Genomic DNA, 16,919 nt, shown 5'->3' with positions numbered 1-16,919 from the left:
TCCTTTAACTGAAAATGTCTTCCCTTCATTATAATCCAATATTCTGAAAAACCTTCCCAAAAGACTGCTTCATTTCTCCACTTCCCGAAAATCAAATGGTGGCCTGATTTTCAGTAGTCATAAGCTCAAACATAATTCATGAAGCACTCAACCTAGATCCCTCAGGATCTTTCCTTCATTCAGAGTTTTCTCCTATACAGTCCTTCTTACATACGTTTTGGCACTCTTGCTGCTGCACACATGCTCAGATCTGAATCTGTACCACATCTGTTTGTGGCAGTGTAACTTCACTGAATACTTGGTCTTCCTTCAGACAGAGCAAGGAAGCCAAGTCACTGCACTCATTCCATCCCTCCTCTCCATGAATAAAGAGAAGCTGTGGATGTTCCATCCCTGGGAGTGCTCCAGAACAGACTGGATGGGGCTTTAAGAAACCTGTCTAGTAGCAGATGTCCTTGCCCACAGCAGGAGATTAACTGCATAGTGTTAAAGACTCCTTTCAACCCAAACCATTCTGTGATTCTATTATTCTATATAATCGAGTCCTGGCAACCTGAGCTTCCAAATACATTCTCCAGAAGAAAATATGGAGCAATAGTTTTATAAATATTCCTTACAGAAACAGTGTTTCACACACTAGACCCACCCTAGCCTCCCAAATCTCTCTCTCAAAGGACCTCCACAGCTCTGTAAGCCTGCAAGACAAACTGCATTCACAGAATGAGAGAATACCTCTATGTAAGGGTACAAAAATGGTATAAAATCCCAAGGATTTCTCTGTTCTGGGTCCCTTTGAAGGCACCCTGCTTCTGTACCACTCTATTAAATGATTTATTTTCACAAATCCAATGCCTCAGTCTTTGCTGTAGGGAACTCAAGGTCAAGCACGAAGGAGGAAGTGTGTCCAAGAGTCTGTAGGAGCAAGGAATTGGAAAGGGCACCCATCCACCAGATCACTGGACAGTCCTGCTGCAAAGGGACTCCAGACCCATCAGGTGAAGGATTGAGTGGGGTGTGTATGACACCCCAAATGGTGTGAACTCCCACCATTCTCAGGCAGCAGTGTCTCCTTCAACATGAAAAATCGCCTGATCCAACATTTCCCAGCAAAAGCGCAGGCTAGACAAGACGGCCCAGCACACTGTCCAGCTGCATTCTGAAAGTGTCCAACACGGGAGAACCCACCACTGCCCTGGAGAGGTTATTCCAATGGCTGCTCTCTTTGTGAGTTTTTCTTGTGTTCAATAGGAAGTCAGTCCCCAGGAGTAACTCATACCCTTTAAATCTTGTCTTATCAAAATAACTAACTCCTTGTAAAAATGGAGTCTCCATCTTCTTTGTAGGCACCCTTTAAGTACTGGAACGTGCTGGTAACATCTCCCCCAAAGCCTTCTTTTCTCAAGGCTGAACAAGCCAGGATCTCTCAGCCATTCTTCACACTTCAGCTTCTCAGCCCTTTGACCATCTTTGTAGCCCTTCTCTGGATCCTCTACAGCCTGGTCACATCTTTTTTGTTTAGTGGGCACCAAAACTGCACACAAATATTCCAGGTGTGGCTTGGCCAGCACTGAGTAGAGTGTAATGATAATCCTCTTGCTGCTGGTGGTGATGTCCTTGTTGGTGCAATCCAGCATCCCACTGTCCCCCCACAGCTCATTTTTACTGAGCTAAATCCACCAGGATCCCCAGGTCCATTTCCACAGAGCTGTTCCCAGCCACGAAGACCTCAGGCTGCCTTGCACTCCTGGATCATGTTCTCCCACATACAAGACCTTACATTAGTGTTTGCTAAACTTCATAAGGTTCTCATCAGCCCATTCTTCCAGCCCATCCAGGACTTTCTCCAGGGTGGCTCTCCTTTTCACAGGTTCACTTCCCCACTCCGTTTGGTACCATCAGCAAAATTCTTGAGGGTGCACCTGATCCCACCATCCAGATCACTCATGATGGTATTAAACAGTGGCCCATATCAATCCCTGGGGACCCCACTCGTGAAAGGCAGCCAGTGAGAAGGAGCATTTCCCACCCTGCTCTGGGTGCTGCCCATCAGCAGTTCCCAGCCAGCACACAGATCCTTGTCTGGAGCATAACACATTGGTTTCTCTGGGAAGAGGCTGTGAGAAACAGCATGGAAAGACTTGAAATCCAGGAAGACAATGTCCACCACTAGTTCCATATACTCCAAGCACGTTACTCTGTGCTAGGAGACAATCAGGTTTGCCAAGAATGATTTGTCCTTGGTGAATCCGTGCCAGCCTTTCCCAATCATGTGCTTCATCAGGAGTCATACAGTAACTTTCACTGGGAGTGAGGGAAGACTGGTAATTCCCTGCATTCTCATTTAAACCCTTCTTGAAGATGAGGCAATATGAGCCTTCTCCCAGTCTTCTGGAACATTCTCCAATATCCATGACTTTTCAAAGATTATGGAGAGCAGCCTCCCAGCAGTATCCAGCCAGCTCTCTTAGCACCCTCAGATGAGTAATTTGTAGGAATCAAGCTCCTGTAAGAGTTTCCATCCCAATAATTCCTTCAAAGACAGTAGGTCTGTGCACAAAACTGGATTTTTATTCCCAAGATCTGTGGCCCGAAAGTGCTGGCAAAGACAGAGGTGAAAGAATTGCAGAGAATCTCTGGCTTTTTTAGCATTGGTTAGCAACTAACTCACCTCTCCTGTTTAATTGTGGGCCAGCATTTTCCTCTGGTTGTGTGTGTTGTTTATGATCCTAAAAAATCCTTTTCTGTAGTTTTTGACATCTCCAGCCAGTTCCAAGTCCAGCTGAGCTTTTACTTTTCTAATGGCACCTCTGCTCTGGCAATGCCCTTGCATTTCTCAGTGGGTATTTGTTCATTTTTTCATCCCTGGTACACCCTTCTTTTGGCTTTGAACAGACACAGGAGCTTGCAGTTAAGTCAAGGGCATTTCTCACCCTGCCCACCTCCTCTAAAGGTGATGAGCTGGTTTCATGCTTCCAGAAGAGCATTCTACAAGAACTCTCAGCACTCACTAGCTCCTTTATCCACCATGGAATCTTCCCATGGAATCCCACCCAATTCAGTTCTGAGCAATGAGAAGCTGGCTCTTTGAATTTCTAAAACCTCTTAGTACTACCTTCAATAGTGGTTATTTAAAACTAGTGAGTCTTCTAGTTTTACTAAGTTATTTTTGAGCTGAAACAGTTCTTCAGCCTGGTTCATCACACAGGCCCAAAGATGGTTTTACTGAAACATACAACAAGCAACACAGAGTTCTTAAAATTCTGTTACCTAGAAAAAAATACCTAAAAATAAAACCTTAACTTCAATTCATTATTCTACTCTGTATTCCTTTGCAAATGAGTTTTCAAATCATAAGATAATGAAAACACTGCTTAAATAAGAAGTTAAAATGGCAATTAGAGGGGAAGCAACAAAATACTGACCAAAAAAAATACATCTATTGACTCTACTTTAAAAGCTGTTGCACTGGATCTTCTGTCGAATGCTGTAAATGATACTCTGAAATTGTTCAGAATTTTAAATTCTCAAAACAGAAGCAGAAATTTAATGAAAAGTACATTCACAATTCAGTCTGCTTTGGACTAATATCCAATCAATATTGAGAAGTGAATCATAATCCTCAAATGCCACTGTAAGAAAAGGAAATGACTTAAAGCCATTTTAACAAACAACAATTAATTTAACAACTTACCACAAAAGAAATTCATACGTAAACATACAATGCTCTATTTGTAATTCATCACACACTTTTAGTCACTCCCTTTACAAAACTGTGAATGAGCTCTTAATTCTGCATCTTAATTAAATAAGCTCCTACCATGAACACTATGTAGCAAATCTGAGAACCATAAAGGAAAGCAATTTGTCAATGCAGCTCTGATGGTGATCACTGCATCTCTCACACTCTAAAGTGCAAGTATCTGATAAAAATTTTCTTCCACTCCCAAATACACTTAATGGCAGTTTAGTTCATTAACATGGTATTTTAAGTACGTAAGGAATAGCTTCCTATGACTCTCTAAATACAAAGAATAATATTCAGTATCAAGAATAATACCTGAACCACTGCAAGACTTTGACAGAGGCTCATTTTAGAAATATACCACTCAACAAACTTTATAATGGCCACAAAGTACCAAATGGCCCAATCTACGTGTGACAGTATCAGTAAAACTCATCTTGAAAACAAGCTTTGAACAGACCCTTATTTAAACAGGCCAGTCTTGGAAACAGCTTTTCCACAGCAGAATTACTCTACTATAGCTATTTCTTTAGTCTGCCTGTCCATAAAGCAGAAACATGCAATAAATATTTAAGAATTATTTTCTTGCTTTACCGAACTTCCCTCATCCAACAAACTCAGACTGAAGTATATTAAACACAATTCCTTTCTTTCCTCATACCAAAAATGTTCTGTAAGGTACTAAGCTAATCCTCTCAGGTTCACCTGTACAGATCCTGGCAGCCTTTGGCAGGGCTCCATACAAGACCCACTGATTTCAATTCTGTCTGGTTTTAACTACACATAAGCATTCTGTAAGATTAACATTGCTGACATTTTCTACAAAAAGTCAACTGGTCTCTATAATGACACAGCAAGTTTAATAAGCATCACTTCAACGTTTAATTGTGAAAACACATTACTCCAACATCATGCTTTACACACCAGAGGAGCAGGACTTCTTAAGAAAAGGAGTTAAAACAAAAAGTAACTTACATGAGTTTTATATGTAAAATACAAGGTAGGCATGGAACTAAAGAACTGAAGTTGTATCCATACACCTATCTGCATTCAGAGTGACCAGGACAGTGGTTCAGCTCCTGGAATTACCTGACCCAGTACTAAACCTGCCACCTAGCTCAGTTCTGTGCTCACACTCACAGTCCATCTCCTTAATTCAGAAGCTCATCCAAGCCCTCTAAGCAGTAACTAGTTTTTACAAAACTATTTAAGTATTCACCAACTACAAATATACACATTTCCTTCCCTTTCAGACTGTTGAAAATACAGCAAAATCTCTCCCATTATCCAGAAAAATTTACCAGGTGAGGACCAAGAAGAACTATTTTTGTTCAGTAACAGAATAAACCTAAGGTTTAAGTGATGAGTCTGTAAGGCTGGAAACCAGAACTTAATTTCCCCGCAGAACATAAGTTTGCCTAATTGTCAGTAGGATAAAGAACAACAGTGGGCCATGGCATATAATTCTGGCACTGGAAAGTCTTGTGACAACTGTTAATCAGGAAAAAGTCACTTTATAGCCACAAACATTTTCCATGACTCTCTTTAATTTCATATCATCTCACTAATGTAATGAAAACAAATGTTTCTACACGCACCAAGCTATCCAAGCATGAAACATCTACTCTTTTCTAAAATGGTATAACAAACATATGGCATGCCTTTTAGAAGATGCTTTCAACACTTACTTCAGATGGCATCAACATTTGCAGATAGTTTTACCTCTGTAATTACCAAGTCCACTCAATCCACTACAGTGAACAAACAGCCATGCAGACTGGCAAGAGGCACAGTGCCATGCTGAAAGCACACCTGAGCAATGTCATGCACAGACAAAGCTTTAGATTGTCTATTCCTTCTTCACATACTCTACCTGGACTCACCTAGAGAGAAATTCGAAAGCTAGAGGCCACAAGTAGCATGATGCACAAAAGGATCAGTGGTTAAATTACTGGAATAGGACAAAAACAGTTGTATCCCATCCTCACCACAGTTTTTCTTCACACTTCTGGAAGTTAAATAACTGATCAGAACCTCTATTCCTCAGCTGCTAAAATACAGCAGGTATTTCCCTCTCTCCTCCATCCTGAACCACTGCCCACCTTGGCTATATGATTACGAAAGTCAGTAGGGCATCAATTACCTTAACTTGATGCACACGAACCACTTAGAGCAAAGGACCACTTCAGCCTCCAGACTCAGTAGATCAGCACTTAAAAGCTAACATGCATTCAACAACAAAAAAAAAAATCTTACTTTATATTCCCTACTGACAGTCTCCTGACAGTAAAGATAAAACTTGCTGAAATGCAAATGCCAACACACAAGTATCCTGTAATCCTAATTATACCTCTATAAAAGCATTTTGTTTGTGGACATGAGATCCATCCTTCTCTCTTCATTAACACATGAAAATGACAAGTGTAACATTTCTGACTTGATCAATTTTCTTGCCTTCAGAAAGTAGTACCAACACTGTACTTTACACTTAAGGAACAGCCAAAACATTCAGGGATATATGTTTAGAGCAATAAAATCCCACTATTTAAAAAAAAAAAAAAGTCTCAAACACTAGTTGTTGCTAAGTATTTAATACTTAAAGTACTGTGTAATGTCCGTTAAAAAAAAATTAGCTTTAATACTAGATGGAGTATAAATACTGCAAACCTATAACCAAGTACAACCAGGATACACAACCATTATAAACACTATGGCTGTGATTTCCAAGTAAAACATGGTACAACCATGAACTACAGAATGTGTTACCCATGACACCTTAACTGGATCCTAGAAAGCTGCACCCTATCAATACAAAGACCAGACTGCACACAAAAAAATACCTATCTTAAAGAAATCTATGGCACAGTTAAAATTACCCAATAAACTCACTTTTTAAAAGTGACTCCTTCAAAAAAAAAGCTAGAAATCCAGTTCCACTCATAACACGCTTTACAAAATTTTATCCAACTTTAACTTCACAGGACAGACGGCACACTAGATCATAAACCAATAATAGGAAATGCACAATATATTTAAAAAAAAGCAAAAAAAACCAAAAACAACCCAAGCATAAAGGAACAACTCAGATATAAATTTACAGAAATTGGAGAGGCTGCCCACTTCCTGGAATGCCTTACAAATGCCTCCTGGTACCAATTTCCAGTTTCTCAATTCCCAGTACTGCCATTATATAAGACAAACATTCTTAATTCTTTTTCAAGCAATATTTCTTTGTTTTGATGAAAATAAATCAAGCCAAAATGTTTCCAAATTTATTAAAAAAAAAAAAAAAAAAAAAACAACGCTTTACTACCCTCAGACTAACCTGCTAAAATGTTTTCTTGCATAATTCTTTTTCAAGCAGTTTGTTATAAATAAAACTAAGGATATTTTATTATGGATTAGTAGGAAATTAACATTAATGTCAACACTGAAAGGATAAAGTCAACATATATTAATTCACACTGTCTGAAACTATTTTTAAACAAGCAACACTACAATTGTAAGAAAAATGAAAGAATATTGTCACTGTGCACTTATTTTGTAAGCTTCACAAAAGCACAGATAAGCACGCTGTTAATTTTGTCAACACATGTGGCCTTTACACAAAGAAAATACCATTTTTAAAATCAGCTGGAAAACAAAAGGGCTGCAAAACCATAAGAGGTAACATAGACTAAAACATGGCATATTGTGTGGAATCGCTTCATCTCTCTAAATCGACTTCAACATCAATACTTTTAAATGGAAACATGCTTCAGATTTTGTCCACAGGATATGACAAACTGATTAAACTCAATGAATAGGAATTAACAAGCATCTTATACCCAATACATCGGACCAGCTACATCAACCTACATCTGTATAGATGCCAATTACAGCTTATGAAACAATGGTTTGTCACTGCAATCAAGTCAACTTTGGCTAAACACTGGAAACATCATCCAAAAACAACAAAAAACTCCCAAAAAAATCAAACAAAAAAAAAAAGGAAGAAAAAAAAGGAAATGCTTTGTAATTCACTTCCAATACAATAGATATCCTCGCCCTCCCCCCCCCAAGTAATCTTTAAGCTTCACCTCCTGCCAGAATGCCTTCCTGGGAGAAAGAGACATCAAGACACCAGCAGGGTTTTTGTTTTGGGTTTTTTTCCCTCCTTCACATTAATGTTCTTGTCAACTACGGAAGCACAACAGTGAGCACTTTCTCCAACACAAGACTGACTACGCTGGATTTCCAGAATTTCAACCAGTTTGAAAGGTGATCTCTTAATTTCCCTCCCCTCTTCCCCAAAACCACACTAACTGCTAACTATGATTTTCAAGCTCCTTTCTCTGCAAAATAAATGCAAAATTTTTGGCAACAGAAATTTCCATTCCTTTGTCACACATACAGTGTGTACACCATTACAGGAATGTTTCTTTTGCCTTACCACATATCCAATACATGGGGCAACATTACAATATTCCTGAGCCTTAGTCTATACCTTCAGTAATTCACAAAACTGTACAGATCTCATGTCTTATCTGCCTTTTTGATTTGCTATACCCAGCAGCACAGCCTGGCTCAGCTCATGATACTACAGCCCATACATCCTACAAAGCAAAACCACCAAAAACAGGGGACTGCAGACCTGGAGCACAAATAGAACCCACAACTAAATTAAAGCTCTAGACACGAAGCTTCCTCCATCCCTCAGAGAACCCAGTTTTCTTCTTATTAAATCCTGTCAGGGTGTGGCTTCGTTAAACCAAAGTTCCACTGCAAAGGCCTCCTGCAATCCCCTCCAAGCCAACACACACTTTTGTGAACCCCTCCGAATATAAGGAGCGTCTTCTTGCACCCAGGCACCAAATTTAAGCCTAGAACAGACTCCTCATGCTGCACAAGTACTCAGGCAGGGACGGGAGCTGTTCCTCAAATACAACCCAAAACCTCCCGTCAGCCTCCCCAGACAGGGACCCTGCTCCTGCCCCCTCGAGCACAGGTAAGGAGGGAGCACCGCCAGGCCCCACAGAGCACTCACTGCCACAGCCTGGCAGCCTCTGGAAAAGGTTCAATAGCGGGTGTGCTCCTCTCACATCGAGGGGAGCACTGAGAAATGTCTGCCTTTGTGAAGGATTCCTCTGGAAACATGACTCAATGGTTTTCCTTACCTGCTACACTCGCACATAAATCTCACGCTGTAACGCGCTGCCTTGTACATTCTTATATCAGTCAGTCAGGATTTCATAATTATGGAGTCTAGGGTCTTTGTTAGCTGTTGTTGCTCCATGCACAAAAGGAAACATTTTGTTGCTATCACTGTAAAACCTATTAATTAACTGCACATACACTCGGCCACAGTTTCTACTATAAAAATAACTGCTACATTGAATTAAAGTGGTCTGCTAGATTAATTGTTCTAAAGCCCTCAGTAGAGCATAAATTGCATAAAGATTCACACACCGAGAACAGGAACGAAGCAGAAAATACCTTAAAAATAGCAACTTCTTATCCGTAACAGAAACACAAGCACGTTTCTTCAAAGTAAAAAGCACAAACAAAACCGAAACTGGTTCAAACCAAGAAATTCCTCTCGAACATCTCTGCACTGAACAGCAACGTTTTAATCCTTCTACTTCCTTAAATAATCTACCTTTCTCAGAGACAAGTTTTACAAAGATCATGCTTCAGGAGTTACTGTGCAATTCACAAATGTACAAAACATCACGCAAAAATTGAGATAAAATAGCAAATTATTTGGTTTGCTTGAGGATTTTTTAGTATTCACTGCATGGATTTGCAGCTTATTACAGTAAAAGAACATACAAAGATATTTCTGAAAACGTATTTCAAAACTACCAAAATGCCCCACAACTTCAGATTGTATATATCAAAATTACAATTGACTGGCATTTTTTAAAAAGCATTATATGTAGGAAAGGCACAAAACTCAACTAATAGGCTGGATTGCTCCTTGCGCCACTTAATTTTACAGTACGCAAAATAAAACTTAAAACAGGGATTTTATGTGACAGATGATCTAATTAGATGTGAAGCTTTTATTTTCTATCTGGCATCCTTAAGCTCTATCCCATACGGGATTCAATCTAATATTTCCGATAGCCTCAGCAGCACTGACAGAGCAGACACGAGTTCTGGTCTACCAACAGTTAACGTACATTATTTAACTGCTTTGACATGTCACTCCCCTACCTTTTTGATTAATGGGAAGAAGTGCTCTTATAAATAACTCCAAAAATCGAAAGGAAACCACGAGATTTTTTTTTTTTTAAAATATAAGCACAAAGGAAAGTGTACTTGCTTTTCCTTCCATCCCTCCCCCCTCCCCCCACGTCCTGACATTGAGCTTTTCCAATCCTGCCAGAAATAAACACCCAAACACAAGCACAGGCCTAGGCTCTCCAATTCAACACGCTTTAGAGTCAAATCCTCAGATCAACCAAAACCAGCAGCAGAAAAAAGAACTCTCCACGATACAGCTCGGGCACAACAATGGGATGAACAGTGTCAAACGCCAGACTACTGACAGGAACAAGCCAGGAAGCAGGAACCAGAGCAGCACTGTCCCCTTTGCTTCAGCCGTGCAGCATTTTAAAAACACTTCCACTTATTCTGTTACCCGAACGCTTCCCCGGCGTTGGGTGTTCTAGGCACAGCTGGCAGACACTCGGCCCGCACAGCCTTTGTCAGCAGCTCACGGATGGGCAGCAGAACGTGCCACAGGTTGATAAGGAGGGCACCGGCGCTGCAAAGCAGCAGGAAAGCGCCCAGAAAGAACTTGGGATGCGCAGGAGAGTTTCCCTCAGCCTTCACCGGGGGCTCCACGCTCCCCATATTCGCTCCCGGTGTTTGTTTCGTGTTTACCCCCCCCCCTTCTCTTTCTCCTCCCTGTCCGGCCATCTTGGGCCGACAGGAGCAGCCATTACTTAACTAAATGACAGGGCCAACAACTTTCCACAGAGACAAACACCTCAGTCCGGACAGCGGGCCGGGCAGCAGCAGCAGCCCGCGGGACGCCCCGCTCCCTGTCAAGCCGGGACGGCGGCGGGACGCGGGGCTCGGTGAGGAGCGGGCACGCTGGAGGGAGGCAGCGGGGCCCGCAGAGTAAACAAGTCACTCTGACGGGCTCCGGGAACCGCTCAGCGCCGCGCCCGCCCCGGCCCGGACCCCGCGCACCCTGCGGGCTCCGGCCCCGGCTCCGCTCCGGGCGGCTGGGGGCGAAAATCACGAGGGAGGGTCCGGGGAGCGGCAACGTCAGCAGCGCCGAGCGCGCCCTCCCTCCCTCGCTCTCCCCCCGCTGCCGCCGCCGCCTCCTCCTCGTCCTCCGCCTCCCCCCCTCCGCCCCCGCGCCCCCTCCCCCGGCCCGTCCGCTCCCGGCCCCGGGTTCCGCCACTTTCCCGTCCCAGGGCTGGACGGGCACCCGCGTGGCCACGCTCCCCTCGTCCCGCTCGGGGAGAATGGCGGGGGGGGGGGGGGTGTTAAAAAAGGAAAGGGGCAAAGGCGGCAGCAACGAGCGGAGACCCCGCGGAGGTGGCGGTGCCCCCCCCCGCACACCCCCTGCACACACTCACCGTGCGGGCCCGGGGATCCCGAGGAAGGGGCGGCGGGGCCGCCTCGCTCCCCATCCCCCGTTTCCCCCCCTCCCCCCCATCCCCGCTCCACATCCACCCTCGCGCTTACCTTTAACAGCAAGGCCTTCGTTCTGGCGCCATCTTCATGAAGCCTCAGAAATCCGAAGAGCCGGCTGCGAGGAGGGGAGCGGGCGGGAGGGAGGGGAGAGAGAGGCACCGGCGTTAGCGAGAGTCAGCGCGGCGGGCGGGCGGGCGAGGGCAGAGCGCGGCCCGGGAGCGGCGGCGCACGGGGAGCCGCGGGCAGGGGAGCGGGGGGACACCGGGGGAGCGCGGGCCGAGCCGGGACACGGAGGCGGCCGGGGCGCAGTGGGGAGCGGGTACCTGTCGAGGCCGGATAGGGCTTCTCTCTCCTGGGCTGTCAAGCTGGCGAAGTCCTCCTCGCTCTGGCCGCTCGCTTTCCCCGCCGCCATTTTCTTTTCCTCATCACCGAAAGGAGCAGCAGAGGCGGCGGCGGCGAGCGACACTCCGCACGATTTCATGGAAACGCAGCGTAATTAACTCGCGGATCGCACCCCCCCCTCCCTGCGCGCCCCCAACACCCCCCAGCGCCGGGCGGGGCGGGGTGCCCGACACACACACACACCACAACTTTTATTACAACAACAACAGCCGGCAGGGAGGGGGAGGGAGGGAGGGGAGGGGAGGGGAGAGGGAGGGAGGGAGGCGGGGGGAAGCCCCGCTGCTCGGAGGAGGAGGAGGAGGGAGGGAGGGAAGAGGGGGGAGGGAGCCCCAGCGCTGGAGACTCGGGGGAGGAGGAGGAGGCGGCGGCTGCGGATGGCGGCGGAGCGGTGTTTACATCGCCGCTCGCCGCCGGCGGCGCGGGGAGCCGGAGTGTCGGGCAGCCGGGGGGACCCTCCCCGCCCGTCCCGCGGCTTGGGGTGTGTTTTGCCGCCCGTACAAACTTCCCCGGAGCCGCTGCCCAAAGTTGTTGTAATTGTGTCACACCGCGGACCCCGCGCGCCGCCACCGCGACCCCCCCGTCCTGCCCCGCCCGCCCGCGTCCGCGCAGCCAATCGGCGGCTCCGCCGCGCCCCACGTGACCTTTGTTGACTTACGTCAGTCATTGCGCTCCGCCGCCACTGCGCTCCGGTTTGGTTGGCCCTCGCCGCCCGCCTCCCCGCCGGCCGCACGCTATTGGTGGATGGGTGATAAGGAGGCGGGGTTTCGGAGAGCTACCATTTTTGATAGGTCGAGCGGGCCGTCAGTCAGACGAGCTTTTCGATTAGCGAGCACCAGCAAGTTGGGGTGCGCCGTTAAAAGCGGACGGCGGGGGAGGGGGGAAATGTCGGGAGTGGCGGGCGCTGGGGTGGGAAGAGGAGGAGGAACGAGGGAGGGCTGCGCTCACGGGTGGAGTTGCGTAACGGGGGCTCCGGGCTGGAGGAGTGGACGCCGCTGAGGAAGGCGCCATGTCCCACCGGCGGGGAGCAGCAGGCACGCTCGCACCCCCCCCCCCCCCCCCCCCCCCACTCCGCCCTCTCTCGGGCATGGTGCTCTTGGCACAAGCGGAATATAAAAGCTTCCCACACCAGGGACGGGGCTCAACGGGCTGCGAAGGAGATGCTTGGGCCGCGGGTAACGCTCGCACGGAAGGGCGGGGGCGGCCCCCTTCGTTGGTTTCGCCCACGCTTCCCCCCGGGAGCGCGTGACAGGTGGAGCGGCCCCTGCCGGCGCGCGCGCGCCCCCGCGGCTGTCACGTGTGGCGGGCCGCCGCGCGCGCCTCGCGCGAGACGCACGCAAGTCTCGCGATGCCGGGAGGGCGTGAGGGCGGGGAGCGCCCGGCCCGGCCCGGCCGGAGCGGTGGGAAAGGCGCGAAGGATGGAAATGGCAACGCCTGGGAATTCGGGCTTCTGGGCACGCCTCGCGTGTGAGTAAAGCTCTGATTTCTTTAGGCGTGGAAAGGAAAGGGGATTTGCTGCTTGCTTTCTCTGTTTCTTATGGCTTAGCGCAGTTCCAGCCCGACTTGTAGACGAAGTGTTCCCTGAGCATCATAGACTTTAGGGACCTGAAAGGTCAACTCGTTCCAGCCCTCTGCCGCCTGTTCCTGTGCCTCCACACCGTCCTTGGGCTCCTCCATCCTTCCCGGCTCAACAAGGAATCCAAGGGACCAGGTTTCTCTTTATAGTACCACACAGCCAACAGGCCTTACGGTTTTTTTAAGTGAGTTTGCAAATCATTCGATTTTGGGTCTGCTGTGGGTATGTGAGGGCACAGCTCATCCCCATTTTGCTGGAAATGGATCAGAACAGCCTTCTGTAACAGCCTTGCATCACTTCTCTGGTGTCTCTCTGGGGTCTGGGCTGGCTTTTCCCATTTGAATTTCCTGTTTGACGATTACCAAGTGCTCTAAAGCAAAAATAAAGCCATTAGCTGCCTTTGGGAATTCAGTGAACAAGGTCAAAGACTAGCCTATGCAGTGGATGCTGCTGCTTGCTGGTTCTCCTTTAATTGTGACTCTTTGATTGAAGCACATTTCTGCCTCTGTAAATGTTAAACTAATGTATCAGTGATGTTTTTCAGGTGGGTCCTCGCATGTTTTCTGGTCCTGATGGTACAGAGACGCTGGCAGGAATGGAGACCTGGTCAAGGCAAAATCTTAAATAGTGCAAATGAAGAGTCAGTAGTGTGCTCTTAAAATTAGACTCTTGCAATGTAACTTTGCTTCTTGATACAAATGCAGGAAGAACAAACAAAAAAGCATCTGGGTTTCATGTTGCATTTCTTCATAAGAGTCAGCAGCCAGTTTGTTGAGAGTATTGGTATAAGAGACAGGCATTTGTGTTTAAAGGGCTTGCAAGTTTGGAATCCAGGTAAAACCCAAGTTGTTTTTGGTTCTGGGAATGGGCCATAGTCTGTTAATTGTGGCAACACTATGATCAAACATCTGTGTTCATCTGTATTGTCCATGGCTTCTATGTAGTGGATTTTCTCAGCAGAGTTTCCTCGGGTGCCAAGAGCCTGACTGGTTGGGAATATGCCATAAATATGGAATTTAAATGTAGATTGTTTCTGTGGATCTCAACTCTGAGGTGTAAAGTTTCCACTTCGCAGTATCCTGAGTATAAATCAGCAGAAAGGAGAGTAGACACAATCATTTCTTAGTGGAAGAAAGGGATTGCTTAACAACAGAGCAAATCAGGAGACTGTAGAAGCAGATTCCTAGTACAGCTGAAACTCGTGTGCACCTGAAGTCACTACAGCTGAGTTTCTTCTCTAGTACTGTAAGTGCCACTCTTAACCCCCTATAATCTGCCTGAATTGCTGGGATTGAATTTCTAGATGCCCTTATTTATTTGTTTGTTTGCTGACACTTCCGAGTCAGGTAGCAAATTTGAAGGAGCAGTAGATCAGTCCCTGTTGGATACTATTGAAATCTCATGGTCTTCTGTAGTCCAGGCATACTTTGTAGTCACCTGCAGCAAGATCCATCCCTGGGAAAACTGGTTATTGAGGCTGGATGTTGGTTCTAACTGGTTTGGTTTTCGTTCCTGTTTTTTGAAGTTCTGGGCTAGCCTTGACCAGCTAAGCAAATGAGGCCGGTGCTCATCTCCTTACCCAAGGGTCTGAAGAAGCTCAGGAGCCACATGTGTGTTACTGTACAGCTTCTGATAACTCTACTGTTATCAGTACTGTTACTGATGCTGCTGTTTAAGAAAGGACTTTGAGGTGTGGACTCAACATTGTGCTCCCAATAACTCAGGAGATGTCTGACTATGAGGCAAATCCTTCTGCAGTGGAGCAGGCAAAATGTGATGAGACAATCTTGGGTTCATGTGACAAACCTGCACTTATTGAAAGACAGTAACAAACAAAGCAGGCTGACCAACAGAGCCCACAGGATGCCATTTTGTGTCCTACAACATGTATATCTAATGCTGAAATTGTTACCATCTTGCCAAACTTTAGTCAACCTGCCTGAAATACGTGGCTATTTGGCATATAAGGGAAAGCAGCATAAACTAGTAAAATCTGGTAGTAGGTCAGTTAGGGAGAAAGCAGTTTCATTAACACTTTTCTTTCTCTGCATTTGTTTTCCTTACTGTTGTTTTCTTTCACTTCAAGGTAAAAGAAGAGCCTAAATTTCTAAACTGCTTTCTTGATATTTGGAACAAAAACTCCTGTGGTGCTTCATTTTTGTATTTTAGTAGTGGCTTTTCTATTGCCCGAGAGTTTGTAGTAAAATGACCTGCAATTTACATGTTCCTTGTACTACCCACATTAAAGTTCTGATGGCTGTTGTGTGATGATCTGTGTTTTGACTGCATATAGTGGTCAAGAAAGTGGGGAAGCTGATGTAAATCCTAAGGTTTTGGGTTGTTTCAGGGTTCCTCCCCCCCGCCCCCCATCAAAAGGCAAATGCTTTTGCTGGCAATAAGGAAAACCAATACATGGGTAGGAGAATTATTCTTGGAAATAGGAAAAAATGTTATCCTGATGGTGTTTATCAGTATGTTAAAGAAAAAATTGCTCTTTAATCTCAGAAATACTTTCCTAGTTTTGGGTAGTAAGGGAAGTCAGGTAGTCTAGGAAATGGCTTACTATAAAGAAAAAAAATACAGGGTTTTTTTTTTATGAAAGTTTTAAAAATCAAGTCTAAATGCTTTGGTTATAGACCTTAATTATTCTGTCTTGCTTGAATCATGTAATCATTTTTGTCTATTGCCCTCTCTGTCCTTAGTTAGCATGGATTGTTTTGGAAAGGCTTAATGCTGGAATTCATCTGGGAGTTAAGTGATAATTCCTGGTCATAAGAAGTCCACACAGTCACCAGGTAAGCAATAATATCCATCCTTGTGCAGCAACATGTCAGCAATTCAGTCCAAACATGGAAAACCATGAATTTGTCATGGCCTTAACTGTGTTCTGAACTGTTTCATGAAATTCAGAAGGCAGGGCATTATTGAGTATTCTGTAGATTTAAGAGAGATCAGTTCTCTGCAGGCCAGCATGAACAAAGGGACATCTTTGCTGAAGCTCTACCAGTAGAAGAAACGACAGTTAGAAGATCTCTATCTATTTTTGCAGTATATAGATCTATGTTATACTAACTGACACTTTCTTCTCACTTGGAGAAATAAATAATGTGAAAAATGATACTTGTCCAGGAGGTGGTTCCTTTACAGTGCTACTGTTGGTAGTTTTTTAGGTTTTTTATTTTTTCCTATTGTGCCTGTACCTCCCACCTCCAGCACTTTTGTTTGTGTCCTTGGTGTGCATTCCAAATGTGGAAATGCTTTCATTTATGGTGATAGTTTTAGGTGACCAGATGTGGCAGCTTATGACTTGCCACCTTCCAAACAAATCACCTGTTTGACAGGAGATGGTCCTGAGCAAGGATCTCTGCTCTTCCAAAACAGTGCAGAGAAATTGACATTTCTTGTATGTGTTTCCATGCAGGAATTTGAGAAGCTGATAATAAAATACTGTGTATATAATAACTTGTATTCAGATTGACAGCTGTAACTTAATAGAATTTGGCAAATGTTGTAAAGAGGGGGGAAAAATCCCATCTTTTTGTTTCTATGGTGGTTTTGTATGTATTG

At 45.4% G+C, this 16,919-nt stretch overlaps 2 protein-coding genes across 9 annotated transcripts in view; one reads left to right on the top strand and one right to left on the bottom strand.

Moving 5' to 3' along the window:
* KDM6A (lysine demethylase 6A) overlaps window positions 1-11,988 on the bottom strand; it is a 149,998-nt gene extending 138,010 nt beyond the window's left edge. For all 8 annotated transcript variants that reach the window (XM_056506543.1, XM_056506552.1, XM_056506561.1 and 5 more), the window contains exons 1-2: window positions 11,701-11,988; window positions 11,429-11,492 (exon numbers count right to left, since the gene is read on the bottom strand). In XM_056506543.1, the coding sequence (XP_056362518.1) occupies window positions 11,429-11,492; window positions 11,701-11,858 (222 nt within the window). In that variant the 5' untranslated portion in view covers window positions 11,859-11,988. The remainder of the gene's footprint in view (window positions 1-11,428; window positions 11,493-11,700) is intronic.
* Window positions 11,989-12,520: 532 nt separating this feature from the next.
* LOC130253446 (uncharacterized) lies at window positions 12,521-15,615 on the top strand. The gene is made up of 4 exons (XM_056492026.1): window positions 12,521-12,583; window positions 12,640-13,243; window positions 13,404-13,536; window positions 13,897-15,615. Exons 1-3 carry the CDS (start codon window positions 12,521-12,523, stop codon window positions 13,499-13,501), a joined length of 765 nt encoding a protein of 254 aa, XP_056348001.1. The 3' UTR covers window positions 13,502-13,536; window positions 13,897-15,615.
* Window positions 15,616-16,919: the final 1,304 nt, after the last annotated feature.

Source organism: Oenanthe melanoleuca, chromosome 1 (genome assembly GCF_029582105.1).
Source record: "Oenanthe melanoleuca isolate GR-GAL-2019-014 chromosome 1, OMel1.0, whole genome shotgun sequence".
NCBI classification, from domain to species: domain Eukaryota; kingdom Metazoa; phylum Chordata; class Aves; order Passeriformes; family Muscicapidae; genus Oenanthe; species Oenanthe melanoleuca.
The sequence above is the reverse complement of the archived record's forward strand: the minus strand, read 5'-3'. Positions and strand labels throughout refer to the sequence as shown.

What these genes read in the sequence shown, in the direction of transcription:
- LOC130253446 (XM_056492026.1), top strand. Translation starts at nt 12,521, where the DNA reads ATGGGTGATAAGGAGGCGGGGTTTCGGAGAGCTACCATTTTTGATAGG. An exon ending in ATAGGTCGAGCGGGCCGTCA is followed by an intron (nt 12,584 to 12,639) that starts GTCAGACGAGCT and finishes CGCCGTTAAAAG; the next exon opens with CGGACGGCGGGGGAGGGGGG. An exon ending in CTTCTGGGCACGCCTCGCGT is followed by an intron (nt 13,244 to 13,403) that starts GTGAGTAAAGCT and finishes AACTCGTTCCAG; the next exon opens with CCCTCTGCCGCCTGTTCCTG.